This window comes from Mesoplodon mirus, assembly GCF_964341445.2.
Source record: "Mesoplodon mirus genome assembly, chromosome: 18".
In the NCBI taxonomy this organism is placed as follows: domain Eukaryota; kingdom Metazoa; phylum Chordata; class Mammalia; order Artiodactyla; family Ziphiidae; genus Mesoplodon; species Mesoplodon mirus.
In genome coordinates this window covers 52,448,074-52,468,549 of record NC_138994.1, presented here as the reverse complement: position 1 = coordinate 52,468,549, position 20,476 = coordinate 52,448,074, and the positions used below count along the sequence as shown (strand labels likewise).

General features: G+C 40.3%; 1 protein-coding gene across 4 annotated transcripts in view; it reads right to left on the bottom strand.

The window, feature by feature from the left end:
* BLMH (bleomycin hydrolase) overlaps nt 1–20,203 on the bottom strand; it is a 43,279-nt gene extending 23,076 nt beyond the window's left edge. The window contains exons 1-6 of one of the 4 annotated variants that reach the window (XM_082604914.1): nt 19,951–20,203; nt 19,451–19,651; nt 16,132–16,241; nt 15,159–15,300; nt 14,254–14,342; nt 12,854–12,946 (exon numbers count right to left, since the gene is read on the bottom strand). In XM_082604914.1, the coding sequence (XP_082461040.1) occupies nt 12,854–12,946; nt 14,254–14,342; nt 15,159–15,300; nt 16,132–16,241; nt 19,451–19,651; nt 19,951–19,990 (675 nt within the window). In that variant the 5' untranslated portion in view covers nt 19,991–20,203. The remainder of the gene's footprint in view (nt 1–12,853; nt 12,947–14,253; nt 14,343–15,158; nt 15,301–16,131; nt 16,242–19,450; nt 19,652–19,950) is intronic. The other 3 variants (XM_082604916.1, XM_082604917.1, XM_082604915.1) reach the window with 3 other exon arrangements.
* Between the last annotated feature and the right edge of the window lie 273 nt (nt 20,204–20,476).

The following is a 20,476-nucleotide window of genomic DNA, read 5'->3' as shown; positions in this document are numbered from 1 at the left end:
TATTACCTGTATTATTTGCTCCATACATTTGTATTGATATACTCCAATACAGTCAAAAGAAGCAGATCCTGTATTTATTAAGTGTGACTATTTTGTGCTAGATACTATATATCTGCTAGGTTAACTTAATTCTCACAGAACTCTCTCAAGGCATAATTTCCCCTCCTTTTTCTTTTCTTCCCCCAAAAGAGATAGAGACTCAAAGAAACTAAGTAACCTACTTAAGATCACATAGCTAGTAACTGGCAGAACCATGGTCTAAACTGACGTCACACACTGTCCCCCCCCCAAAAAAGTTTTGCTCCATTGGTACAGGTTTTAAAACAAAAAAGGGAACATTTATTGACTGTTTTCTGTGTTGTACTACAATCTTTAAATATCATATTTCTCAATCCTCTCAAAAAAAATGGCAGGTATTATTCACATTTTACAGATAAGGAAACCAAGGTTCAGGGAAATAAATAGCTTGACTGAAGTCCTAAAGCCAATAAATTGCAAAATTAGGATCTGAACCCAGGTCTGACCTCAGCACTATTTCTATAACACCATGAATTAAGCATTTATCGTTTACTGTAACTTTCTGGGTTGCCTATAACCTGTCTCTTACAAAAGGTCATAAACTTATCAAGGATAAGGACAAGGTCATGGATATTTTGTATCTCCTATAGCATCTAGCACTATATCTGACCTAGATATGATAACTGATGTGAACAGTGTTCCACTCTCCACCACAGGATGAATAATTTCAGAAGTACCACCCTTTCTTCAAGTCACTTCCTTGTTGAAGATTCAATAATGCTTTCCTATAACAAATCTAAACCCCATGACCTGATCTATTTGTCTTCTTTTTTTTACTTCAGCATAACATACATTCAACAGTTATACAAAGTGCACTAATCTTACATATACAACTCAGTTCAATTTTTTACATAGGTGTACACCCATGTAACCACCATTCAAATCAATATACAGAATATTTCCAGGGTTCCAAAGGTTCCCTAGCTCCCTTCTAATCAATAACCACACCTTCTCCAAGGTAAGCATCATTCGGACTTATATAACCACTGATTAGTTTTGCCTGTTCTTTAATTTCATATAAATGGAATCACACAGCATATTCTCTGTTGTGTATGGCAACCTTTGTTGACATAATGCCTGTAAGATTCATTCATGGTGCTGTGGATATCACTAATTTGTCTTTATTACTGTGTAAATATATTATAATTTATTCACTTGTGTTGGTGGACATTTGAGTTGTTTTCAGTGTAGGGTTATTTATAAAGCAGCTAAGAATATTTTTATCCAAATGGTTTTCCAGAGGCTTGAAGGAATTTCCATACTCTCCAGCAAAGGAAGAAAGTTCCAGTTCTAACAATACATTCTTGCCAAGCCTGGCACTGTATTTTTAATTTTAGCCATTTTGGTGGGTAAGTAATGGTATCCCCAATGTGGTTTTAGCTTGCATTTCTCTGATGAACATGGTTGGATTTTAAAGGCTCTCTGTAACTTCACCCAACCTTGTTTCCCATCATGGAGCCTGCTCACCCGTCAGGCCTGTCTATGTCTCTCCTTACTGTCCACTCAATGCACTCAGCTCGCTGTCACCTTCATAACTTTACTGTCTCTTCTGTTCCTCAAAACCCAATCCTACTCCCATGCTATAAACTCAGTGCAGGGAATTCCCTGGCGGTTCAGTGGTTAAGACTCCACACTTTCACTGCCGAGGGCCCGAGTTCAATCCCTGGTCAGAGGACAAGACTCCGCAAGCCATGTGGCACAGCCAAAAAAAAAAAAAAAGCTCAGTGCAGGATGACCCTTTTCCAGAAAGTTTTCACTAATTAAATTTTTGTCAGAAGTATTCAGAGAAGGGAGAAATTAGTGTGAGCTAGAAAAATTAACATTTGATTCCACAGTGTCATTTGTGTTTCTCTGTCTCCCCTGCTAGACTTAATCTACCAGGGACAGAAACTAGACCTTAGACGTATCCCCACATTAAAAACAGTTTTCTTAAATGGAAAGTTCTTCTCCAGTGACTGGTGTAAAACTTAAATTTAGGAGTTCAAACTGGACAGACCCTAAAAGCAGAACAAAAGGGAAGGCTTAGAGAATAAAACAAAGCTATAGTCTGTAAGAAATAAACCTTTCCTTCCCCTCCTCTCCTTGGACCCCAACTCTGGAGAACTCTGCTGTCCTTAACCTGACAGATCCCACCCTCTTCCCTCACCTTGCCCTCCACTCCCTTCAGAAATGTCGGCTCCTGCCTCTGCTCTAGAAAGAATCACCAGAGAATGATCTATGACGGCCTGATTTCTTAATACGCCCAACCCCACCACTTTCAGCCAGAAAGACCACTTAAGGAGCTTAGTTTTTGATACTCCTTAGCTGTACATTAGTAGTTGTTTTGAGCAGCCAGGACTTCTCCAGACTGACCTTTAGGTAAATTCAGTAGATACCCCAGTCCCTATCTGGCTTTAGGGAACACATGTCCAAGATCCCCCAATTCTAAATCGGTAGCCATATGTCATCATCAGCCACTGAAATTGTATTTATTTCTCTTCATCATCTCCAGTGCATTCATTCTAGGCCTCAAAAAGCCTTGGGACAGACTGGAACCTGATACCAAGGCTCAAACTTATTCTTTGAACCAAAGCTAGAAAACTAAACATAGGCCTGCCTATGACATTAGGCCTATAATTAAGGGTAAAAAGACTCTTAATTCATGTGTTATTTTGGAAGACAGAGCCTGACTCTACCATCTTAACAGAAACAGATTAACCTACAGATGAAGTTATGTTTGCCTTTCATTTTATGTTTTGTTTCCCAAGAGAGAATCTTCCTTTACTAGGATTTACTTTGTGTTTTATGAGCCTAAACAGCTGCTCCTTAAACCACCTTTTTTTTTTTTTTTTGCGGTACGTGGGCCTCTCACCGCTGTGGCCTCTCCCATTGTGGAGCACAGGCTCCGGACGCGCAGGCTCAGCGGCCATGGCTCACGGGCCCAGCCGCTCCGCGGCATATGGGATCTTCCCGGACCGGGGCACGAACCCATGTCCCCTGCATCGGCAGGCGGACTCTCAACCACTGCACCACCAGGGAAGCCCCACCTCTCTTTTAATGTTGCATCATTCTCAGGTTGGTTTCTAGTACAGAAAAGCAGCAGCAGGGCATCACATTAGCAACTGTAATTGAGCTAATCTAGCCATGGATTAATGAGCTCTGTTTGGGATTCATAAGGACCAGAGAGTCATTTTGTATTTGCTCAGCACCAAGGCCACAAATGGCACCTTTCATCATGAGGACGCTGCCACTGGTAACTAAAGACAATGACAATGAAAGTATATAATCAGAACATGTTTAAATAAGGAAGGTTTTAAAGACTTAAATGATGTGTATTTTCAACTAGTAATCGTTGTCACATGTGTATGAACATTTTATATGAGGTCATCTTGATTAATTCTCAGTCATCCAAGGGTGGTTTATCCAGTTCAGTTAGGCTCTGGCCAAAAAAAGGAGGCTAGGGCTAGGCCTAATGAAGATTTAAGACAACTAAGTGAATTTCTGTTTACTTTTAAACACATTCTAAATACAAATGAGTGTTTGACACTACAATTTACATATACCTCATTATGCATTTGACTCCCTATCTAAAGTAAAAAGTGTTAAATCATTCCTTCCTTCTCCCCAAAAATGCATTAAAGGAAACCTGCATTTTAGTTATCTAAATGAATTCTATGATTAATCTTTTTGGAATACAAATACTTATGCCCTACTGCATATGATTTATAAATCTGAATTTTTATCAGAGGTACACATAAGGCATGAGTGAGGATAAGGGTGACATCTCTTTCTCTTGGATTTTAGTAAAACTGTAATTTGAGACATGTTGCTTTGTTTACCATGACTGTAATTATCCAAAGCCATTCAGATTCAAGTCAGTTTATAACACTTTGGAAGGAATATTTGGCTCCAAGTCAACTAACAATAGTTAAACAAGCTCTAATTTTTTAAAACTCTCCAAAGTATAGTCTCCAGGGCCCCTGATACTACATTTCTTGATAAGAGACTCTGCTGTTCTGAAATAATATTCCCGGTTCCCAAAGTATAAAGCTGGCACTGAGTTTTGGATATCTGAGTCTGCTCTCTGGTGGGCAACTTGGGAGTGTCACCTGCTTCTCACAAGATGCACTTGGTATTCAGGACAAAAATAGATGCTGGACACTGAACACAAGTCATTATGCAGAACTGAATACTGGTGAATAATAAAACCAGGAAAGGGAATGGAAAAAAGAAAAAGGACACAGAAAACATGAAATACAGAACATAGGGAAAGAATGTGTGGACCCCAATTTAAAGACAAATGATGTGGGATGTAGTCAATTCCTATACCCACGGCTAAACTGGGAGACAGACATCAAGTGAGAGGAGGAAGGCAGGATGCAATAGTTGAGAGTCAGTCATGAATACTTAGAAGGGTGAGAGTTGAAAGCCAGCTACAGGCAGATGCAGAATGGAGGAAACCGTAATAATTAGAAATGTTAGAATGGGAAGGTAGTGCAATGGTAACAACCAAGCTACTTGTAATGGAGCAAAATTGGTAAAGCTAAAAGATTTCAGTGCTTGGAACCACTGCAGAAGTGACAGAATATTAGAATCTTCATTTGTATTTACAATACTGTATTGCCTAGTAAAGTCTAAAGCACTGTAGAAATATTACTTCTATTGTCATAAAAACGCAAAGCTACAGTGCCATTAAGAAATCACCTACTCTGACTTTTTAGTTTCACTGATGGAGAAATTAGGCTCATAGGTAAAATGACCTATTGATCACAGAGTTGAATGACCACAAGGACATAAAAGTGGTCAAAGAATATAGCTGAACTTTGAAGAAAGTTCAGTGCTAAGGGTAAATGAACCAGTTACAAGAGGGAAGGAGCAGAGACCTTAGTGACTGCTGATAATGCACAGAAAGGAGAGAGAAGACAGCTCTCTACTGCTTTCTGGTGGGGAATGAAAGAAAGGCAAGGATCTGTTTTAAAAACAAAAATCTTACCTGTGCCTGCAGAAGCAGGCAGAGAAGGAGATACTTTCTGGGGGCACCAAATATATTTTCAGGCAGGGAAAGACATAAGAAGGTACACTTAAAGGGTATGTGCCCTTCTGTGATGTTAAGAGAAATGAGGTCATACAGACGATAACTAAGAATCAAATGATCATCTTGAGACTCCTTCTAGAGCGGTGGTTGAATCAAAGAAATAGTTAGAAATTCAGACTCTCCAGTCCCACCCAGACCTACTGAATCAATCTGCACTTTAGCAAGATCCTCAGGGGATTCAACTGTACATTAAAGTTTGAAAGCACTACTTCAGAGCACATTTATTCTTTCCCTCCTCCAAAACCTTGCTTCTTCAATTACTGCTTCTCTCTCGCATCTGCTATCCCTTACCACACACAGGTTTCCTCATCACTGCCGAAAAGCCCTCTCTCCTACCTGTATCCCCTCCCACTTCAGACACTATACATCACGCCAATTCTTCCCTCTTCCTTGTCCTCCACATCAGCAAGTCCTGACAGCTTCACTTCCAAGATACACCCCCAAATGTATTCACTTCTCTTAATCCTCACTCTCATCAATCTGGTCGGAACCACTAGGATATCTCATCTACACAACCACAAGAGCCTCCTAACTGGTCTCCCTACTTCCTCTCCCACTGTTTTACCATCCATTCTCAAAACAGCCAGAGTAGCATATTTTTAGAACGAAAATTAAACCACGTCACTCCTCAGTTTAAATTCCCCAGTGCCTAGCTCACTTAGAATAAAATGCAATATCCTTACCATGGCTCACAAGTGCTATATTAGCCGGTTCTCATTTCCTCTGAGATCTATTCCAGCCATTCCCACTCTCTTTCCAAGCTCGAGTCACACTGGCTTCTTTCTGTTCCTCAAAAATACCAAGCTTCCTCCCGTCTTAGGGCTTTTGCACCCACTGTCTCCTCAGCCTGCTATGCTCTATGTCCAGATCTCTGAATGGATGGATTCTTCCTGCTATTTATATCTCAGCTCATATTTGACCTCAGAAAGGCCTTTTTATTTTTTTGGCTGTGCCATGGCTTGCAGTATCTTAGTTCCCTGACCAGAGATTGAACCCCAGGGCCACAGCTGTAAAAGCCAAGCCCTGACACTGGACTGCCAGGGAACTCCCTGGAAAGGCCTTTCTTAACCACCCTATCAATCACTGCATTCTATGTTCTTCAGAGTACATATCACATCAGATTGTTTATTTACTTGTGTATCATCTGTCTCCCTCCACTAGTATGTTAAAATCCATGTGAGCAGGGACCAGGTCTGTTTCAGTCATCACTGTACCCACAGTGCTTAGAACATGCTTAATATTTAGTAGGTACTCAATAAATACTTATGGAATAAATGCGTATCAACTTCTCTCCTCTGCACTGCCCAGCTTCTTGAAACCCCCTGCCTCTCCGTGCCATGGTCTGACTCCTCTCCACCTAGCTCCTTCCCTTCTCCATTCCACACACCCTTACTCAGGAATCAGCAGCCTTTCCTCAGTCCTCAGAGTCTCTGGCCTGTCTGCAGCACCTGACACTGATGACCAGCACCTACATCACACAGTTCTGGCACTCACTTTTATAGAAATGGAAGTTTTATGGAAACAGATTATTTTCCAGAATTCTTTACTCAGACCTATTCTATCCTTCCATTCTCCCTCAGGAATTTCAATAATTCGCAAGGTTTCAGCCACCGGTACTAGCATCATTATCACTTTTCTAGATCATTCTCTTTCCTGAACTTTGGAATGATTTCCATATGCTTGAAACCCATTTCCAACTGGACAGTGCCTTGGGACTAGGCACTCTGAAGTCAATATTTCTCCTCTTCACGGTGGCCTCTGAAAAGAGCTTCTCTTACTGACGTGTGTGACCCACAGCAGCATTCTTCCAGTTGCCAGGCTTAAAACCTTAAAGTTATTTGTAATGATGAATCCTTGGCAGATAAGTTGCCAAGTGCTATGGATTTTTCCTCTGAGATCTCTCACATTTCTCTCATTTCCATTTCTATCCTCACTATTCTTGTTCAGGCCAAATTAGTACCACCTGGACTGCTGCAGCTTCTAACTGGTTTTCCTACCTCTCTTCCTTCCAGTTTCACCTATTTAACTAAATCTCCTGAAGTGCAGCTTTACTTCAAAAGGGAAATGCAATTTGTGAATATAATCTATTTCCTTTAAGAACCTCAAGGGAAAGGTTAGTCCCCTATTCAGTGTCAGAAATGTCCTCTATGACTATCAGAATAATAATTCCTTTCCTCTTCCAGAATCCAAAAGAGAAGACCATATTAGAAAATGTTACATCTTAGCAGCAGTGGCTCTTAAACCAGAATCACCTGAGAAGCTTTTAATGGTGTAGATGCCACAATTCGACAAATGCCAAAACAAAATTCACCAGGAAAACAATAAGAGAACAATGAGATGGGGCTAACTCTACAAACACTAAAACACTATAAATAGCTTCAGTAACTAAAATACAGAATTACTGGCAGATGAATAAACACACTAAACGAACAGAATTGCATGCCTGGAGACTTCAGAAATGATAGATGGCATCTCAAATTAAGGGGTAGGGAGAGGATGGACTATTTGAAAAGATGTGGGTCAACTGGGTAGCCTTGAGAGGAAAACAGATCCATATCTCATACCCTATGCCAGGATAAATTCTAAATGGATCAGAGATTCAAACACAAAAATCAAAACTCTATAAGTACTAGAAGAAAAATGGAAGAATTCTTTTACAATTTGAGAAAAGGTTTTCTAATTAAAAACCATAAAAACTTCAAATTTGACTATATATAAGTAAAAAATTCTGCATAGCAAAAAAAAGCACATCACAGATAAGCAACAAACTAAGAAAAAATTTTTGCATCTCATATCACAATGGGCTAATTTCTGTAACATTTAAGGAATACCTAGAAATTGATAAAAGACCAAGAAAAAAAACAAGTAAAGGATAAGAATATACAGTTCACAGAAAAGATGCTCAGCCCCACTCAAAGTAAGAAAATATAAATTAAAACTACAATGAGATAGTTTATCTATCAGACTGTTTACCTGTCAACTGTGTACCTTATCAGATCGGTAAGGATCCAATTGTTTGATAAATGCACTGCCTTGATAAATCTAAAGGGAAACAGGTTCTGTCAGATATTGCTGATGAGAGCGTAAATTGATAGACCCTCCAAAGAGGTTAATTTGGCATTATATATCAAAATTACAAATGTATATTCTCCCTGACTCAAAAATTCTATTTCTATTATGTTTTTTAAAAGAGAAATCTCTGGAAGGATGACTAACAGCTAAAACTAATAACAAAAACTAATGAAACTAATTTGGGGGTACATGGTAATTGGAAGGATGGAGAATAGGGTGAGAAGACTTCTCACTGTATATCTTCTTCTATTTTTGATATTTATGCTAAATGAAATGTCAGACAGGAAAATACTGTATGATATCACTTACATGTGGAATCTAAAAGATACAACGAACTAGTGAATATAACAAAAAAGAAACAGACTCACAGATACAGAGAACAAACAAGTGGTTACCAGTGTGTGGGGGGAGTGGGAGGTACAAACTAATGGGTGTAAGACAAGCTCAAGGATGCATTGTACAACATGGGGTATATAGCCAATATCTTGTAATAACTGTAAATGGAAAGTAACCTTTAAAAATTGTATTAAAAGAAACTATAGGCTTTAGAGAAAGACAAAGAAAATGAAAAAAAAACAAGTTATAAAACAGTGTATAGGATCCCTTTTTAAAGCTATTCTCATATGATCTTAAATGAAAAAAATATGGAAGAAAATGCACCAGAGTGTTAGCAGTGCTAACCTTTGGCTCACAAGGACTTTCTATGTCATCCTTCCTTGTGTTAGTATGTAATGTCTTATATTTATAAAGTTTAAAAGTACAAGCATTATTCATGCTCCTGGTGTAACACTCAAAAGCCTCTAATGTGCAACACGGTAGAATGATTAGCAAACGTAATTCAAATATGTTGTATGTTTCAAACTAAGAAGTTAATTGTTCAGTTGAAAAAATAAAATAAATGGGTATACTTCCGAAAGAAAGATAACTAGGCCCTAATCTCAAAGAAAATGACCTTGACCTTAGGTCTGAAGCAAGCCTAAGCCCATATATTATTTTTGCTTGTTTGTTTGTTTTTGTGGTACGCGGGCCTCTCACTGTTGTGGCCTCTCCCGTTGCGGAGCACAGGCTCCAGACGCTCAGGCTCAGCGGCCATGGCTCACGGGCCCAGCCGCTCCACGGGCCCAGCAGCATGTGGGATCTTCCCGGATTGGGGCACGAACCCGTGTCCCCTGCATCGGCAGGAGGACTCTCAACCACTGCACCACCAGGGAAGCCCCCATATATTGCTTTTAAAAGCTGAGAGCCACTGCTATAGAATTTCCTGAGTAAATCATAATGACTCCCTGTCTCTTCCTATGGCACTGATAAATATTGTTTCTGGTCTTTGTTCTATGTTTTGTTTTTTAACAGACAGAGTTTTGGTAGAGAATACACTTAATAATCCTAAGGGAATCTGGAGGCTAAAAGAGAGTAGACACACTAAGAAAACACTACAACAGAAGTGACTACACGGTTCCAGATCTGCCTTGTCTGTCATCACAACAAACAACCTGCCTTTCTCTTCTCTTAGAAAGAATGCCTTTAGCATAAATACATTTCATTCAAAGCTATCTGAGCTTCATGGCTGTTAAGTCATCATTTTGATGTGCCTACAAGACTAGGCAAAACATACGTACTAATTTGTGGCTTTAAAACCACAGCTAGGGCTTCCCTGGTGGCGCAGTGGTTGAGAGTCCGCCTGCCGATGCAGGGGACACGGGTTCATGCCCCGGTCCGGGAAGATCCCACATGCCGCGGAGCGGCTGGGCCCGTGAGCCATGGCCGCTGAGCCTGCGCGTCCGGAGCCTGTGCTCCGCAATGGGAGAGGCCACAACAGTGAGAGGCCCGCATACCGCAAAAAATAAAAATAAAATAAAATAAAATAAAACCACAGCTAGACTCTTCATTACATAAGAGTCAGGTTAAATAAAGAGTTATCTAGGGGATTGTAAAAATCTAAAGACCTATACCACACAGAATTCTACAGTCAACAGTTTACCTAGAATCATTAAGTAAACAACCCTATTTATAAAACATCCATACTCAGGACTTGGTAAGGTGGTGTTGTACTATTTTTCCAAGGTTAGGAACAGGAGAGAAAAGATATGTGAAATATACCTGCCCTAATTTGTTTTTGTTTTTTCTTTTGGCCGCACCACACCACACGTGGGATCCTAGTTCCCCAACAAGGGATCGAACCCGCGCCCCCTGCACTAGAAGCGCAGAGTCTTAACCACTGGACCGCCAGGGAAGTGAACCTGCCCTAATTCTTATCAGCTAATCCCAGAGTCAGAACATGGATTTTAGACATATCATTTAAAAGATCATTAAAGCAAACATCTTAAGCCAACAGAATGCTTGTGATTTGCAGTAAGTGTTATCTGAGCCCGTTTCCATAACTCTTTATAGAACCTTCATCCTTACTACATCCCACCATCTTACTATAATCATAAAGAAAGGCAAATTATGCAGGAGATATGGCCTCAACAGGAGAGATCATTCCAAGGAGAAAGAGAAAAAACTAACATTTATTGGACCACTGCTATGTACCAGGCACTACGCTTTACACTCTTATACTTAATTCCTTATTTGATCCCCACAAAAATCCAATGAGAAATATATTTTAAACCCCAAACGGAATCTCAGACAGGTTAAGTATTTTATCCAAAATCACAGAGCTGTTAAGTGATAGAGCCGGAACTGAAACCCATGTCCTACTCCAAAACCTATTTTCTTCTACTACAGTCAGATACCTCTCTTAACAAAGAACACTTAAGGAGTAAAGAAAGAGGTAAATATGAGATAATTTAAATGTATCTAGCAAAATGAAACCTCTGTATTCATCCACTGAACAATATTTAAGAAATGAATATTGTATCAAGCTAGATGTGTTACACTTGAACAAACTGAGACTTCAGAGCTTCAGGAACCTGTCTCAGGTCACATGGCTGTTAAATGAGGAGATTAGATAGCCTGACTCCAGAGACCATGCTCTCGACTACACTAAGCTGCCTCTCTAAAATTCAAAGGAAAACACGAGTGAAGCATTAATGTTGTGCGCTGCAGTGAAAAAATTTAGGCCATCTTAACTCCATACAAACAGTCTTGAAAGTACTGTTAGTTGAGTGATTCCTAGTAATGGGCCCACTAGATGAAAAAGGGAAATGTTTGTACTTTTCTCAAAGTGATTTCACAGTTTTATACATATTCATCTGGATTATGAATAGTATTTAATAATAAAGATTTTTATCTGCCTTGATAATAAATATTACTGCCTTATATTTGTTTAATGCTTTTTAAGTTTTCCAAAATGTTTTCACATACATTATTTTAACTGTTATAACCATCGATAGCTTCTCATCTTTATTCCTATAGAATAAAACCAAAAGATCTGGCATCTACCTAAGATCCCTCACAGCTCTGCCTTTCTAGCTTAATTTACTACCAAACACACTCACAAAATGTTACGTTTCAGCTACCGTGTTCTCTGAAGATTCCACCTTTGTTCATGCTACTGTACATGCAATTCCTGTTGTCTGGAATGGTTTTCCCAGTTACCCATCTGGTACATCTTTACTGCTCTTTCAAGAGCTGGTTCCAATATCTTCCCCATGAAACCTTCAGTTCACTGAATTAGTCACTCCCTCCTTTATGACCACCAAATTCTTTATAACACATCTCTAGCATAGGATTTATTTTAATTATTCACGTGTTTCTTTTACCAAGAGATTGAGCTCCTTGAAAGTAGAGACCATGTCTTTCTCATCTTTGTATTCCCAGTGGCAAACTCATAGCACGTATTCAATATTTATGAAATGAATAAAAGAGTGAATTATGGAATAATAAATTGGGAAATAGAAGATATGAGTACAAGTCCCATACTAAACTGCAAAGTTTATACTTCAGCCTTTTCAGCTTAAAATAAGTAATTTTCTTCCTTTTATTTTTTAAAGATTCTACACTTTATTTTTTATTTATTTATTTTTGGTTGCATTGGGTCTTCATTGCTGCACGCGAGCTTTCTCTAGTTGGGGCGAGCGGGGGCTACTCTCTGTTGCGGTGCATGGGCTTCTCATCGCAGTGGCTTCTCTTGTTGTGGAGCATGGGCTCTAGGCATGCAGGCTTCAGTAGTTGTGGCATGCAGGCTCAGTAGTTGTGGCTCGCAGGCTCTAGAGCACAGGCTCAGTAGTTGTGGTACACAGGCTTAGTTGCTCTGCGGCATGTGGGATCTTCCCAGACTAGGGCTCAAACCCGTGTCCCCTGCATTGGCAGGCAGATTCTTAACCAGTGTGCCACCAGGGGAGCCCTTGTTGTTTTTTGTTTTTTTTTTTAAATATTTATTTACTTATTTATTTTGGCTGCACCAGGTCTTAGTGGTGGCATGCAGGATATCTAGTTGTGGCATGTGGACTACTTAGTTGTGGCATGCATCTGGGATCTAGTTCCCTGACCAGGGCTTGAACCCAGGTCCCCCACATTGGGAGCTCAGGGTCTTACCCACTGGACCACCAGGGAAGTCCCTAAAATAAGTAATTTTCAATTCAATTCAACATTACCTACAATGACCACGCTTCCCAATCAATGTAACAGATAGGCATATTCTGAGAGTTCTTTAGAAGGGACACAAAAAATCCAAATAATTGTTATTACCTCCTCCATCATGGCATCCTGTGTGGCTGAGATTTCTCCTTTGGTTGCGCCGCTGTGTACCAGGTTCCTTAGTCGTATACAGAATTCTCTCATCTATGATAGAAACTTATTCAGTTACCCATATTCAACTATAAATGAGCCTAATAGACCAGTGCTAGCTCTATTTTGAAGTATAACTCAGCCAAGACGCCAGGCAAAGTTCATAAAAGCAAATGCATCTTTCCCCAACCAGTCCACTTAAACACAGAGCTAAAAACACTCTCCATAAGAAGAAAAGACATGAATCATTCCCCAACAATACTAGATGGAACTGCTCCTGCTCTACAACTGGTGGTACCCTCTGTGATACATGTCTGGGGATGGGGAAAACATGTAATTCCATAATGCCATCACCCTCAGAAAAAGCAAGAGACAAGCTGATTATGCCACTAAGTCACTCTAATAGATTTTAATTTACAATTTTACTGGTTGTCCATTTCTTCTCTGTAAAATCATTATGACCATGGCTATGCCAACCCCCAATATACTTTTCATTTTTGTTGTTTTCAATTTTGAGAGATGCCAAAGATAAAAGTGAGTCATAAACCTAACCACTGTGCTAAAGAGAATCTTGCTCCCACCTGAAATGGAATCCAATGCTATACTATTAATGACCTTTTAGCCTGTGGATAATATTCCCCAGTTTCCTGGGTGGAAAATAACCTACTTCTAATATTGAGGAAACACATTTACAGTTTATTTTAAAATGCAGTCTTTCTCCCAGGAATGACAAATCCAATTTTAGCCTCATAGATCAAGACAGCAGATTCTGGCAACTCCCAGTTCTTAAAAAAGATGTCTGGCTGGCAGAGCAGCATCCCTGTAGGATTCACAATCCTCCTTGGGAAAATGGGTTATGTAGAGAAGAGAGAATGATTCATTAAGACAACTGAGGCAATAAAAAGCAGTTCAGTGACTACATCAAATGTTAAGTGAATGGATAAACTACACTGATATAGTTTGGGGAAGCTGCAGAACTCTGCATACTCTCTGAGGAAGTCTTCCAAAGAGTTCTTTCTGGTTTTACTAGAACATAAAGCTGTCCCAGTCCACCTCCACTAGAACCAAGTTAGCATGCTTGTGGCTGAGAATGGGGCTTTCTTTCCTCAGTACCCATAAGAAAATATTAAAATCAATAGAAATAAAAGTGGGAGATTTTTAAAGAGAAGGAAAAAAAAACGCCCTAATCTCAATTATTTTTAAAGTTAATATGAGGCTACATTGCCTTGGATAGACACTGAGTAGCTATCTTGTACACAGACTGTGTATACTGAAATGCCCAGGAATGTCCCTGGAAAATCAGTTAAGAGTTTTAAGGTAAGTATACTACATGCAATCCCACCCTGCTCCATATGCTGTACCTTGTGATTCAGAATATCATTCATCCTTCTGGTTGCCTCTGTTGTATAAGATTCAGGGAAGCACTTCTTAGGGATAACACCGTATTTTTCTAAAAGAAAACAAATTTTAATGTTCAATAAAGTAAACGTATACTCCAGTGTCAGGAATCCTGGCAAAAATAGCTATTGCTTTTAAAAACAGGCCATATTGGGCTTCCCTGGTAGCGCAGTGGTTGAGAGTCCGCCTGCCGATGCAGGGGACACGCGTTCGTGCCCCAGTCCAGGAAGATCCCACATGCCGCGGAGCGGATGGGCCCGTGAGCCATGGCTGCTGGGCCTGCGTGTCCAGAGCCTGTGCTCCGCAACGGGAGAGGCCACAACAGTGAGAGGTCCGCATATCGCAAAAAAAAAAAAAAAAAAAAAGGCCATATTTTGCTAGTCTAACTCAGAAAACTTAATGACCTTACAATATTATTAAACAGGTCATTTAATCTGCCTATTTATCCATCTATCTTGAGTTAATTCTGTTCTTTTTAATCTAACACACTTTGTAAAGTATTCAGCATGATGAAGTTTCTCCAAAAGACAATTTTCTGAATGAGGACATTTTCAAACAGTTGCAGTTTCAACGCGTTTCTTGATTACATCAATGGATAAGAGATAAACTTTTTCATAGAAAGTTAGTTCTACTTAATACAACCTTTTCTTCTCTAACTCAACCTTCACAGTACCTATCTCCTTACCTCTAATTTAAGAAAGGTACTTAATAGGTAAGAGTGTGAGATAAAGGTTCTTAAAGCTAACTGTATACCCCTCTGGGGACCAATTCTACTCTGTACTTAACCACCAAAGAAATGACCTATGCCTAACTACAGAGCCTTGCTTGATCATGCTGGGTTTCTGTTTAATTAGAGAAAGGCTCTTACCAACAATATTGACAAGCATATCCCATTGTCCTCCATCATTTGCAGGATTCGTAAGCAAATACTGCACCAGCCTACCATCCTCAGGCTCCTTTTTCTGGGCTGTGTCCACAAAAGCATTTAAGAAGAAATAACAGCGTTCAACCTAGAGTAAGAGAAGTTAAATAAAATTAAAGGAGAAGAGAGCTAATATCTTTATTGGCATTATCAACAGAATATGAGTCCTGGAACTACTGTAGACCCAACAGAGTAGGTATTTTTAAACTAAAGTTGGTAATTACATAGCAGTATCTCTGGGGCTTCCCTGGGGGTCCAGTGGTTGACTCTGCACTTCCACTGCAGGGAGCATGGGTTCGATCCCTGGTCGGGGAACTAAGATCCCACATGTCACGTGGTGTGTGTGGTGGGGGAAAGCAGTATCTGGTTTCATGAGAATGTCTGAAGTGTTTTCCTTTATCTGTGTGTACACATTGTAATAGTTTATCCAAAACAAGGCACTGCTTTATTCTGAAACAGAAAAATCTGATATTTAGAGTCTTCAATCAATAAAGATCTAATGGATACATATAACATACACTTTAAAGATAAAAAACTGGAATAAAATTATTTACTGTTTTTCAGACAAGTATTACCTGGAGAAAGGGAATTAGGTCCTAGAAATACAAATAATCTACATAAAGATGCTAAAAGGGGAAATCACTGAAAACAAAATAAAAAATTTTAAATAAGAAAGAAACAAGGAAGTAGTAAGGTGAGTCATCAGATTTATTATTTCATTGCAAAAAGTAGCCACCTACCAACCAAAAGTAGTTCTGCCTTTGAAAAGAGTCAACTTTTGATACTTTGGAAATCAGAATAAATGCTGTCCCATCTATAATGGAAGGCAGACTACAACTAGAAAAGCAAGAAATGAAGAGATAGCCCCTACCAAGGTTGACACTGAAACAAAAAGAATATTTCAAGATCAGTCCCATACCTTGTCCCAGAAAAAGAGGTAAGACTGACTAAATTCAAATTCTTCAATATTTAATTTTCTCATGAATGGAAGTCTCATAACATTCAGACAAGAAAAGATCCAGCATCGCCCTGAAAAAAGAAAGCAAATCAAGAAAGTATGATGAATGTTCACATAGATTACATTGTTCCAACTGTATTTCCCAATACTGAATCTATGACAAGATCTTGGACAATTTAAGACCAAATCAGAAAGAGCAGAAAGATACAAACACAAAAACAAGAAAGGTAGTACTTACTATTTGCAATATATATGCAAAGGTTTATATCCTTAACATATAAAAAAAATCTCTTTACGTATCACATAAAGAATCAATTACAAATCACCTAAGAAAATTACATTAGAAAAAGAAATACTGGTAGAGAAACATGAGCAAAGATCATGAACAGCTAATTTAATAGTCAAAAAAGATACAAATAGCCAAGAAACATTTTTTTAAAGTTCATCGTAAGACACCTGTTAAATGGAGAAACATTATTTTTCAATTAATAATGCCCAATATTGGCAAGGACCTGGGGAAACAGCATTATTATATACCCTGGATAGGAATCTAAACAGGTAAAAAATATCTGAAGGCAATCTGGCAATATGTGGCAAAACCTTTAAAAAGTCTCCACCCTTTAATGTGGAATATATAGTATATGCTTCAATATAAGATGACTCTAACATAAGTCAATCCCCATGCCCCAACGAGAATTTTTCTTTAAGTTATTTAGTTAACTGGATTATATAAACACTTAAAAATATAGATGAAAGAGTAACTGTCTGCCTATAATATTTAATTTAGTAGCTTTAATATTTAGATATTTAAAATCATATTAATATAATAAATTGATGTAGAAGCATTGTTTTTTCCACTTTGACATGTCATTTTCACACTGATCCACACTTTTCACATGCATCTTGGCATCAGTGCCTTTACCATTATTAGATCACTCTTTCAAACAGAACACATCATCCTTCTTCCATCTACTATGTTTGAGTCACAGCAATGTTTTGAATCCACGCATAATGCTGTCCCTAAAAAATGTTATGCCACCACCATATAATCATATTCGTCATTTGTCCTGTAAGTGGATAATCACAAACTCCACAATGTCACCATCTTCTGTACTTCTGTACTTCATCTTAAGTGATCTTTAGAGGTCTATTTACAAGGATATCCAACATTTCCACGTGAGGTCATGTCCTAGAAAAATATTGCATTCAAATTGTCTGCTTTTTAAAAAAACTGATTCAATCAAATGATCTCCATAAGCATCCCAAACTAGCATGGATCAAGGTCATTTCAGAGTAATTAATGTCTTTCCCAAAATGTACTTTACTTCAAATTAAATTAACTGAGAATGCTCATGATCAAAGTCTTTGTAAAGCCTCACACATAGGGTAACTCTTTTCTAAGGAAGATTCAGAGGGGAAAAACCTTGACTTTTATCTGGGCATAACTTTTTTACTAATATGAAAATACGTTCACAATATATTGGTAAGTGAAAAAGGTAGGTAGGTTACCTAACAATATGTAAGGTATCACCCATATTAAACACACACACACAGAATAAAGACCTGACAGAATACTTACTCATCGGTATTTTGCAAATATTCTACATTGAACAACAGTAATCTTACAAGAAGAAAAAATAATTAAAAATAAGTAACTACACACAGTGTTTTTCAAAAGTCACTAATGGGGCTTCCCTGGTGGCACAGTGGTTAAGAATCCACCTGCCAATGCAGGGGACACGAATTCGAGCCCTGGTCCAGGAAGATTCCACATGCTGCGGACCAACTAAGCCTGTGCACCACAACTACTGAGCCTGCGCTCTAGAGCCCGCGAGCCACAACTACTGAGCCCAGGTACGACTACTGAAGCCTGCATGCATAGAGCCCGTGCTCCGCAACAAGAGAAGCCACTGCAATGAGAAGCCTGCACACCGCAATGAAGAGTAGCCCCCATTCACCGCAACTAGAGAACAGCCCGCGCACAGCAATGAAGACCCAACGCAGCCAAAAATAAATAAAATAAATAAAAAAATTTTTAAAAAGTCACTAATGACTTAGTATAGCTCATCTTTACCTTGGTTTTACCTGTATGCCACCTCTCTCATAAGCACACTATTATTTCCTAGTGAGGAAATCTGGATGAACTGTTAATGTGAAAACTGCAGGGAAATAACCTACATAGCTCATGTGCTATTTGTACCTCTTGCAAATAAAAATGACACTACAGGATATATAAGACATGATCTGTTCTAGATGAACATTTCCAGGCTTTTCCCTAAAAGGGCACTGCAATCTAAACCGTGTAGGACCACTAATAACATTACTAACTGGATCTAACTGGATAATTTGTAGCCTGACAGGCCACACCACCCCAAGCACTTTCTACTGTGGCAAAACATTAATTATTGCAAGATCATAATTTTTTTCTTAAAATTTAAAAATGAACTTTACTGAGGTATAATTTACATACAATAAAATACATCCATGTTATAAATGTACACTTTGAGTTCTGACTGGCTTTAAGCAAGCACTGATCTGCTTTCTGCCAAAATAAATAGACTGGAAGTAGTTTTAAAATGGATAGACTTTAAAAAGTCCTTTTAGTACAATTCTGCCATGAGAATGTCCTTATTTGGATTCCTGGATAACCCATCTTTCACTGTAGCTGTTTTTCTGTTTTCTAGTGGTGCTAAATAGCAGATAGCAAAGCTCTTGACCAGCAAGGCATGAGAAATGAGTATTTTTCTGTATTACAAACTAGTCTACTGGTGGTAACTTAGCCCATTAGCACATGTGTTCAAACTGCAACCAAAAGTTATACTTAAAAATAACATTTGATGACATTTTGATGCAATTACATTGTGTCTTTTCCATCCCATACATTTGTACATGGCCTTCAGGGCAACGTGGAGGTGTCCTCTAGGGCATGAACCTTTTTGCATGATCTGTTTCGTACCAAGAACATATATCTCCAAGACATGGGGCTGCAGTCACATAAGTTCAAGACAGAATGTCGTGAATTAATTCAAACAGATGACCATGGGCTAGTCAGTCACTTTAGTGCTCAAATCAAATATACTAACGAACCACAGAGCACGAAAACAAGTCACAAAGTAACCTTCTTGGCCCAGCCTGTACTTGGCGCCTGTTCTCTAAAAATTTACTACAACTTCTTTCTATCCAAACCTCTTCTCCCCTAAGGCCATTCTTAGGTAAGACACCACAATGGGACGCTGTCAAGAAAGTCAAGGGAAGTGTGCAAGAAGTTTAAAGACCTCACCTGAGCTCTTCTGGTTGGTGACAGGCTTGCCTTCAGGATGCACGGCGTGCTGGAACACATGCTGAACACCCTGGACCGTGGCCCTCTTCAGACAGATGTCCAGGAGGTCGTGGGTGGTGCCGACATTCTGGGCCAGTACGAACTGAGGATCGGAATTCAGTTTCTGAAGCAAAGCAGCTACCTTCTCCGAATTCAGTCCTGCTAAAAGACCAAACGGGATTGATTATAACATCAAAAAGAGGCTGAGAAGGGCTGACCCGGGACTCCCACACTCGGGCTCTAACTTGCTAAGAACATCCCGAGGTGACCATAGCAGCGGAGAAGCCCTTCACCGGCGTCCTCGCCCACAATGCTGCCTCCCTCCGGGCCGCTCCAGCCCACCCAGAAAGCTCTACCCTCAGCATCGCCTCGGGACCCGGACCCGGCCCCGGCCCTTCCCCGCCGCCGGGCCTCCGGGGCGCAGCTGAGTCCCCAGAGGCCACCCGCGCCCCCCGGCTTACCCTCGGCGGGGAAGAGTGGCGCCTCACCCGCGTCGTTCATGGCGCCCACGCTGCCCGGCGGGGGAACGGTAGTTTCGGGGTCCTCAGGCAAGAGCCGGGGCTGCACAGCGGTTCACTGCCTAAGCTGCCCGACCTGGCTTTCGCACCCCGACCGCCGGAAAGAGGAAACCGGCTCAGCGGCGGCGGAGGGCTGAGAGAAACGGGGTCCGCGGAGGGACAAAACTCCCCCCACGCGTTGCTGAGTCAGCGCCATCGGGGCGGGCCCCGCCCGGGGGAGGGCCGAGGGGGCGGGTCGCTGACGCACTGCAGCCGCCCGCGCCCCCGCCCCGGGCGGGTCCCCCTCGGCTCAGGCCCACGCTCTCCCTCAGCGCTGCCTGCCGTCTGCCCCACCGGCGCCGGCGTTCACAGCCAGCCGTGATTACGCTTCCTGACCACCGGGGCGCCCTCCTGGGATAAGGTCAGTCCCGAGCGTGGAACTCGAGGGTTCCATGCCAGGCCCGGAGACCGAATACCCTAGCATTGTGAA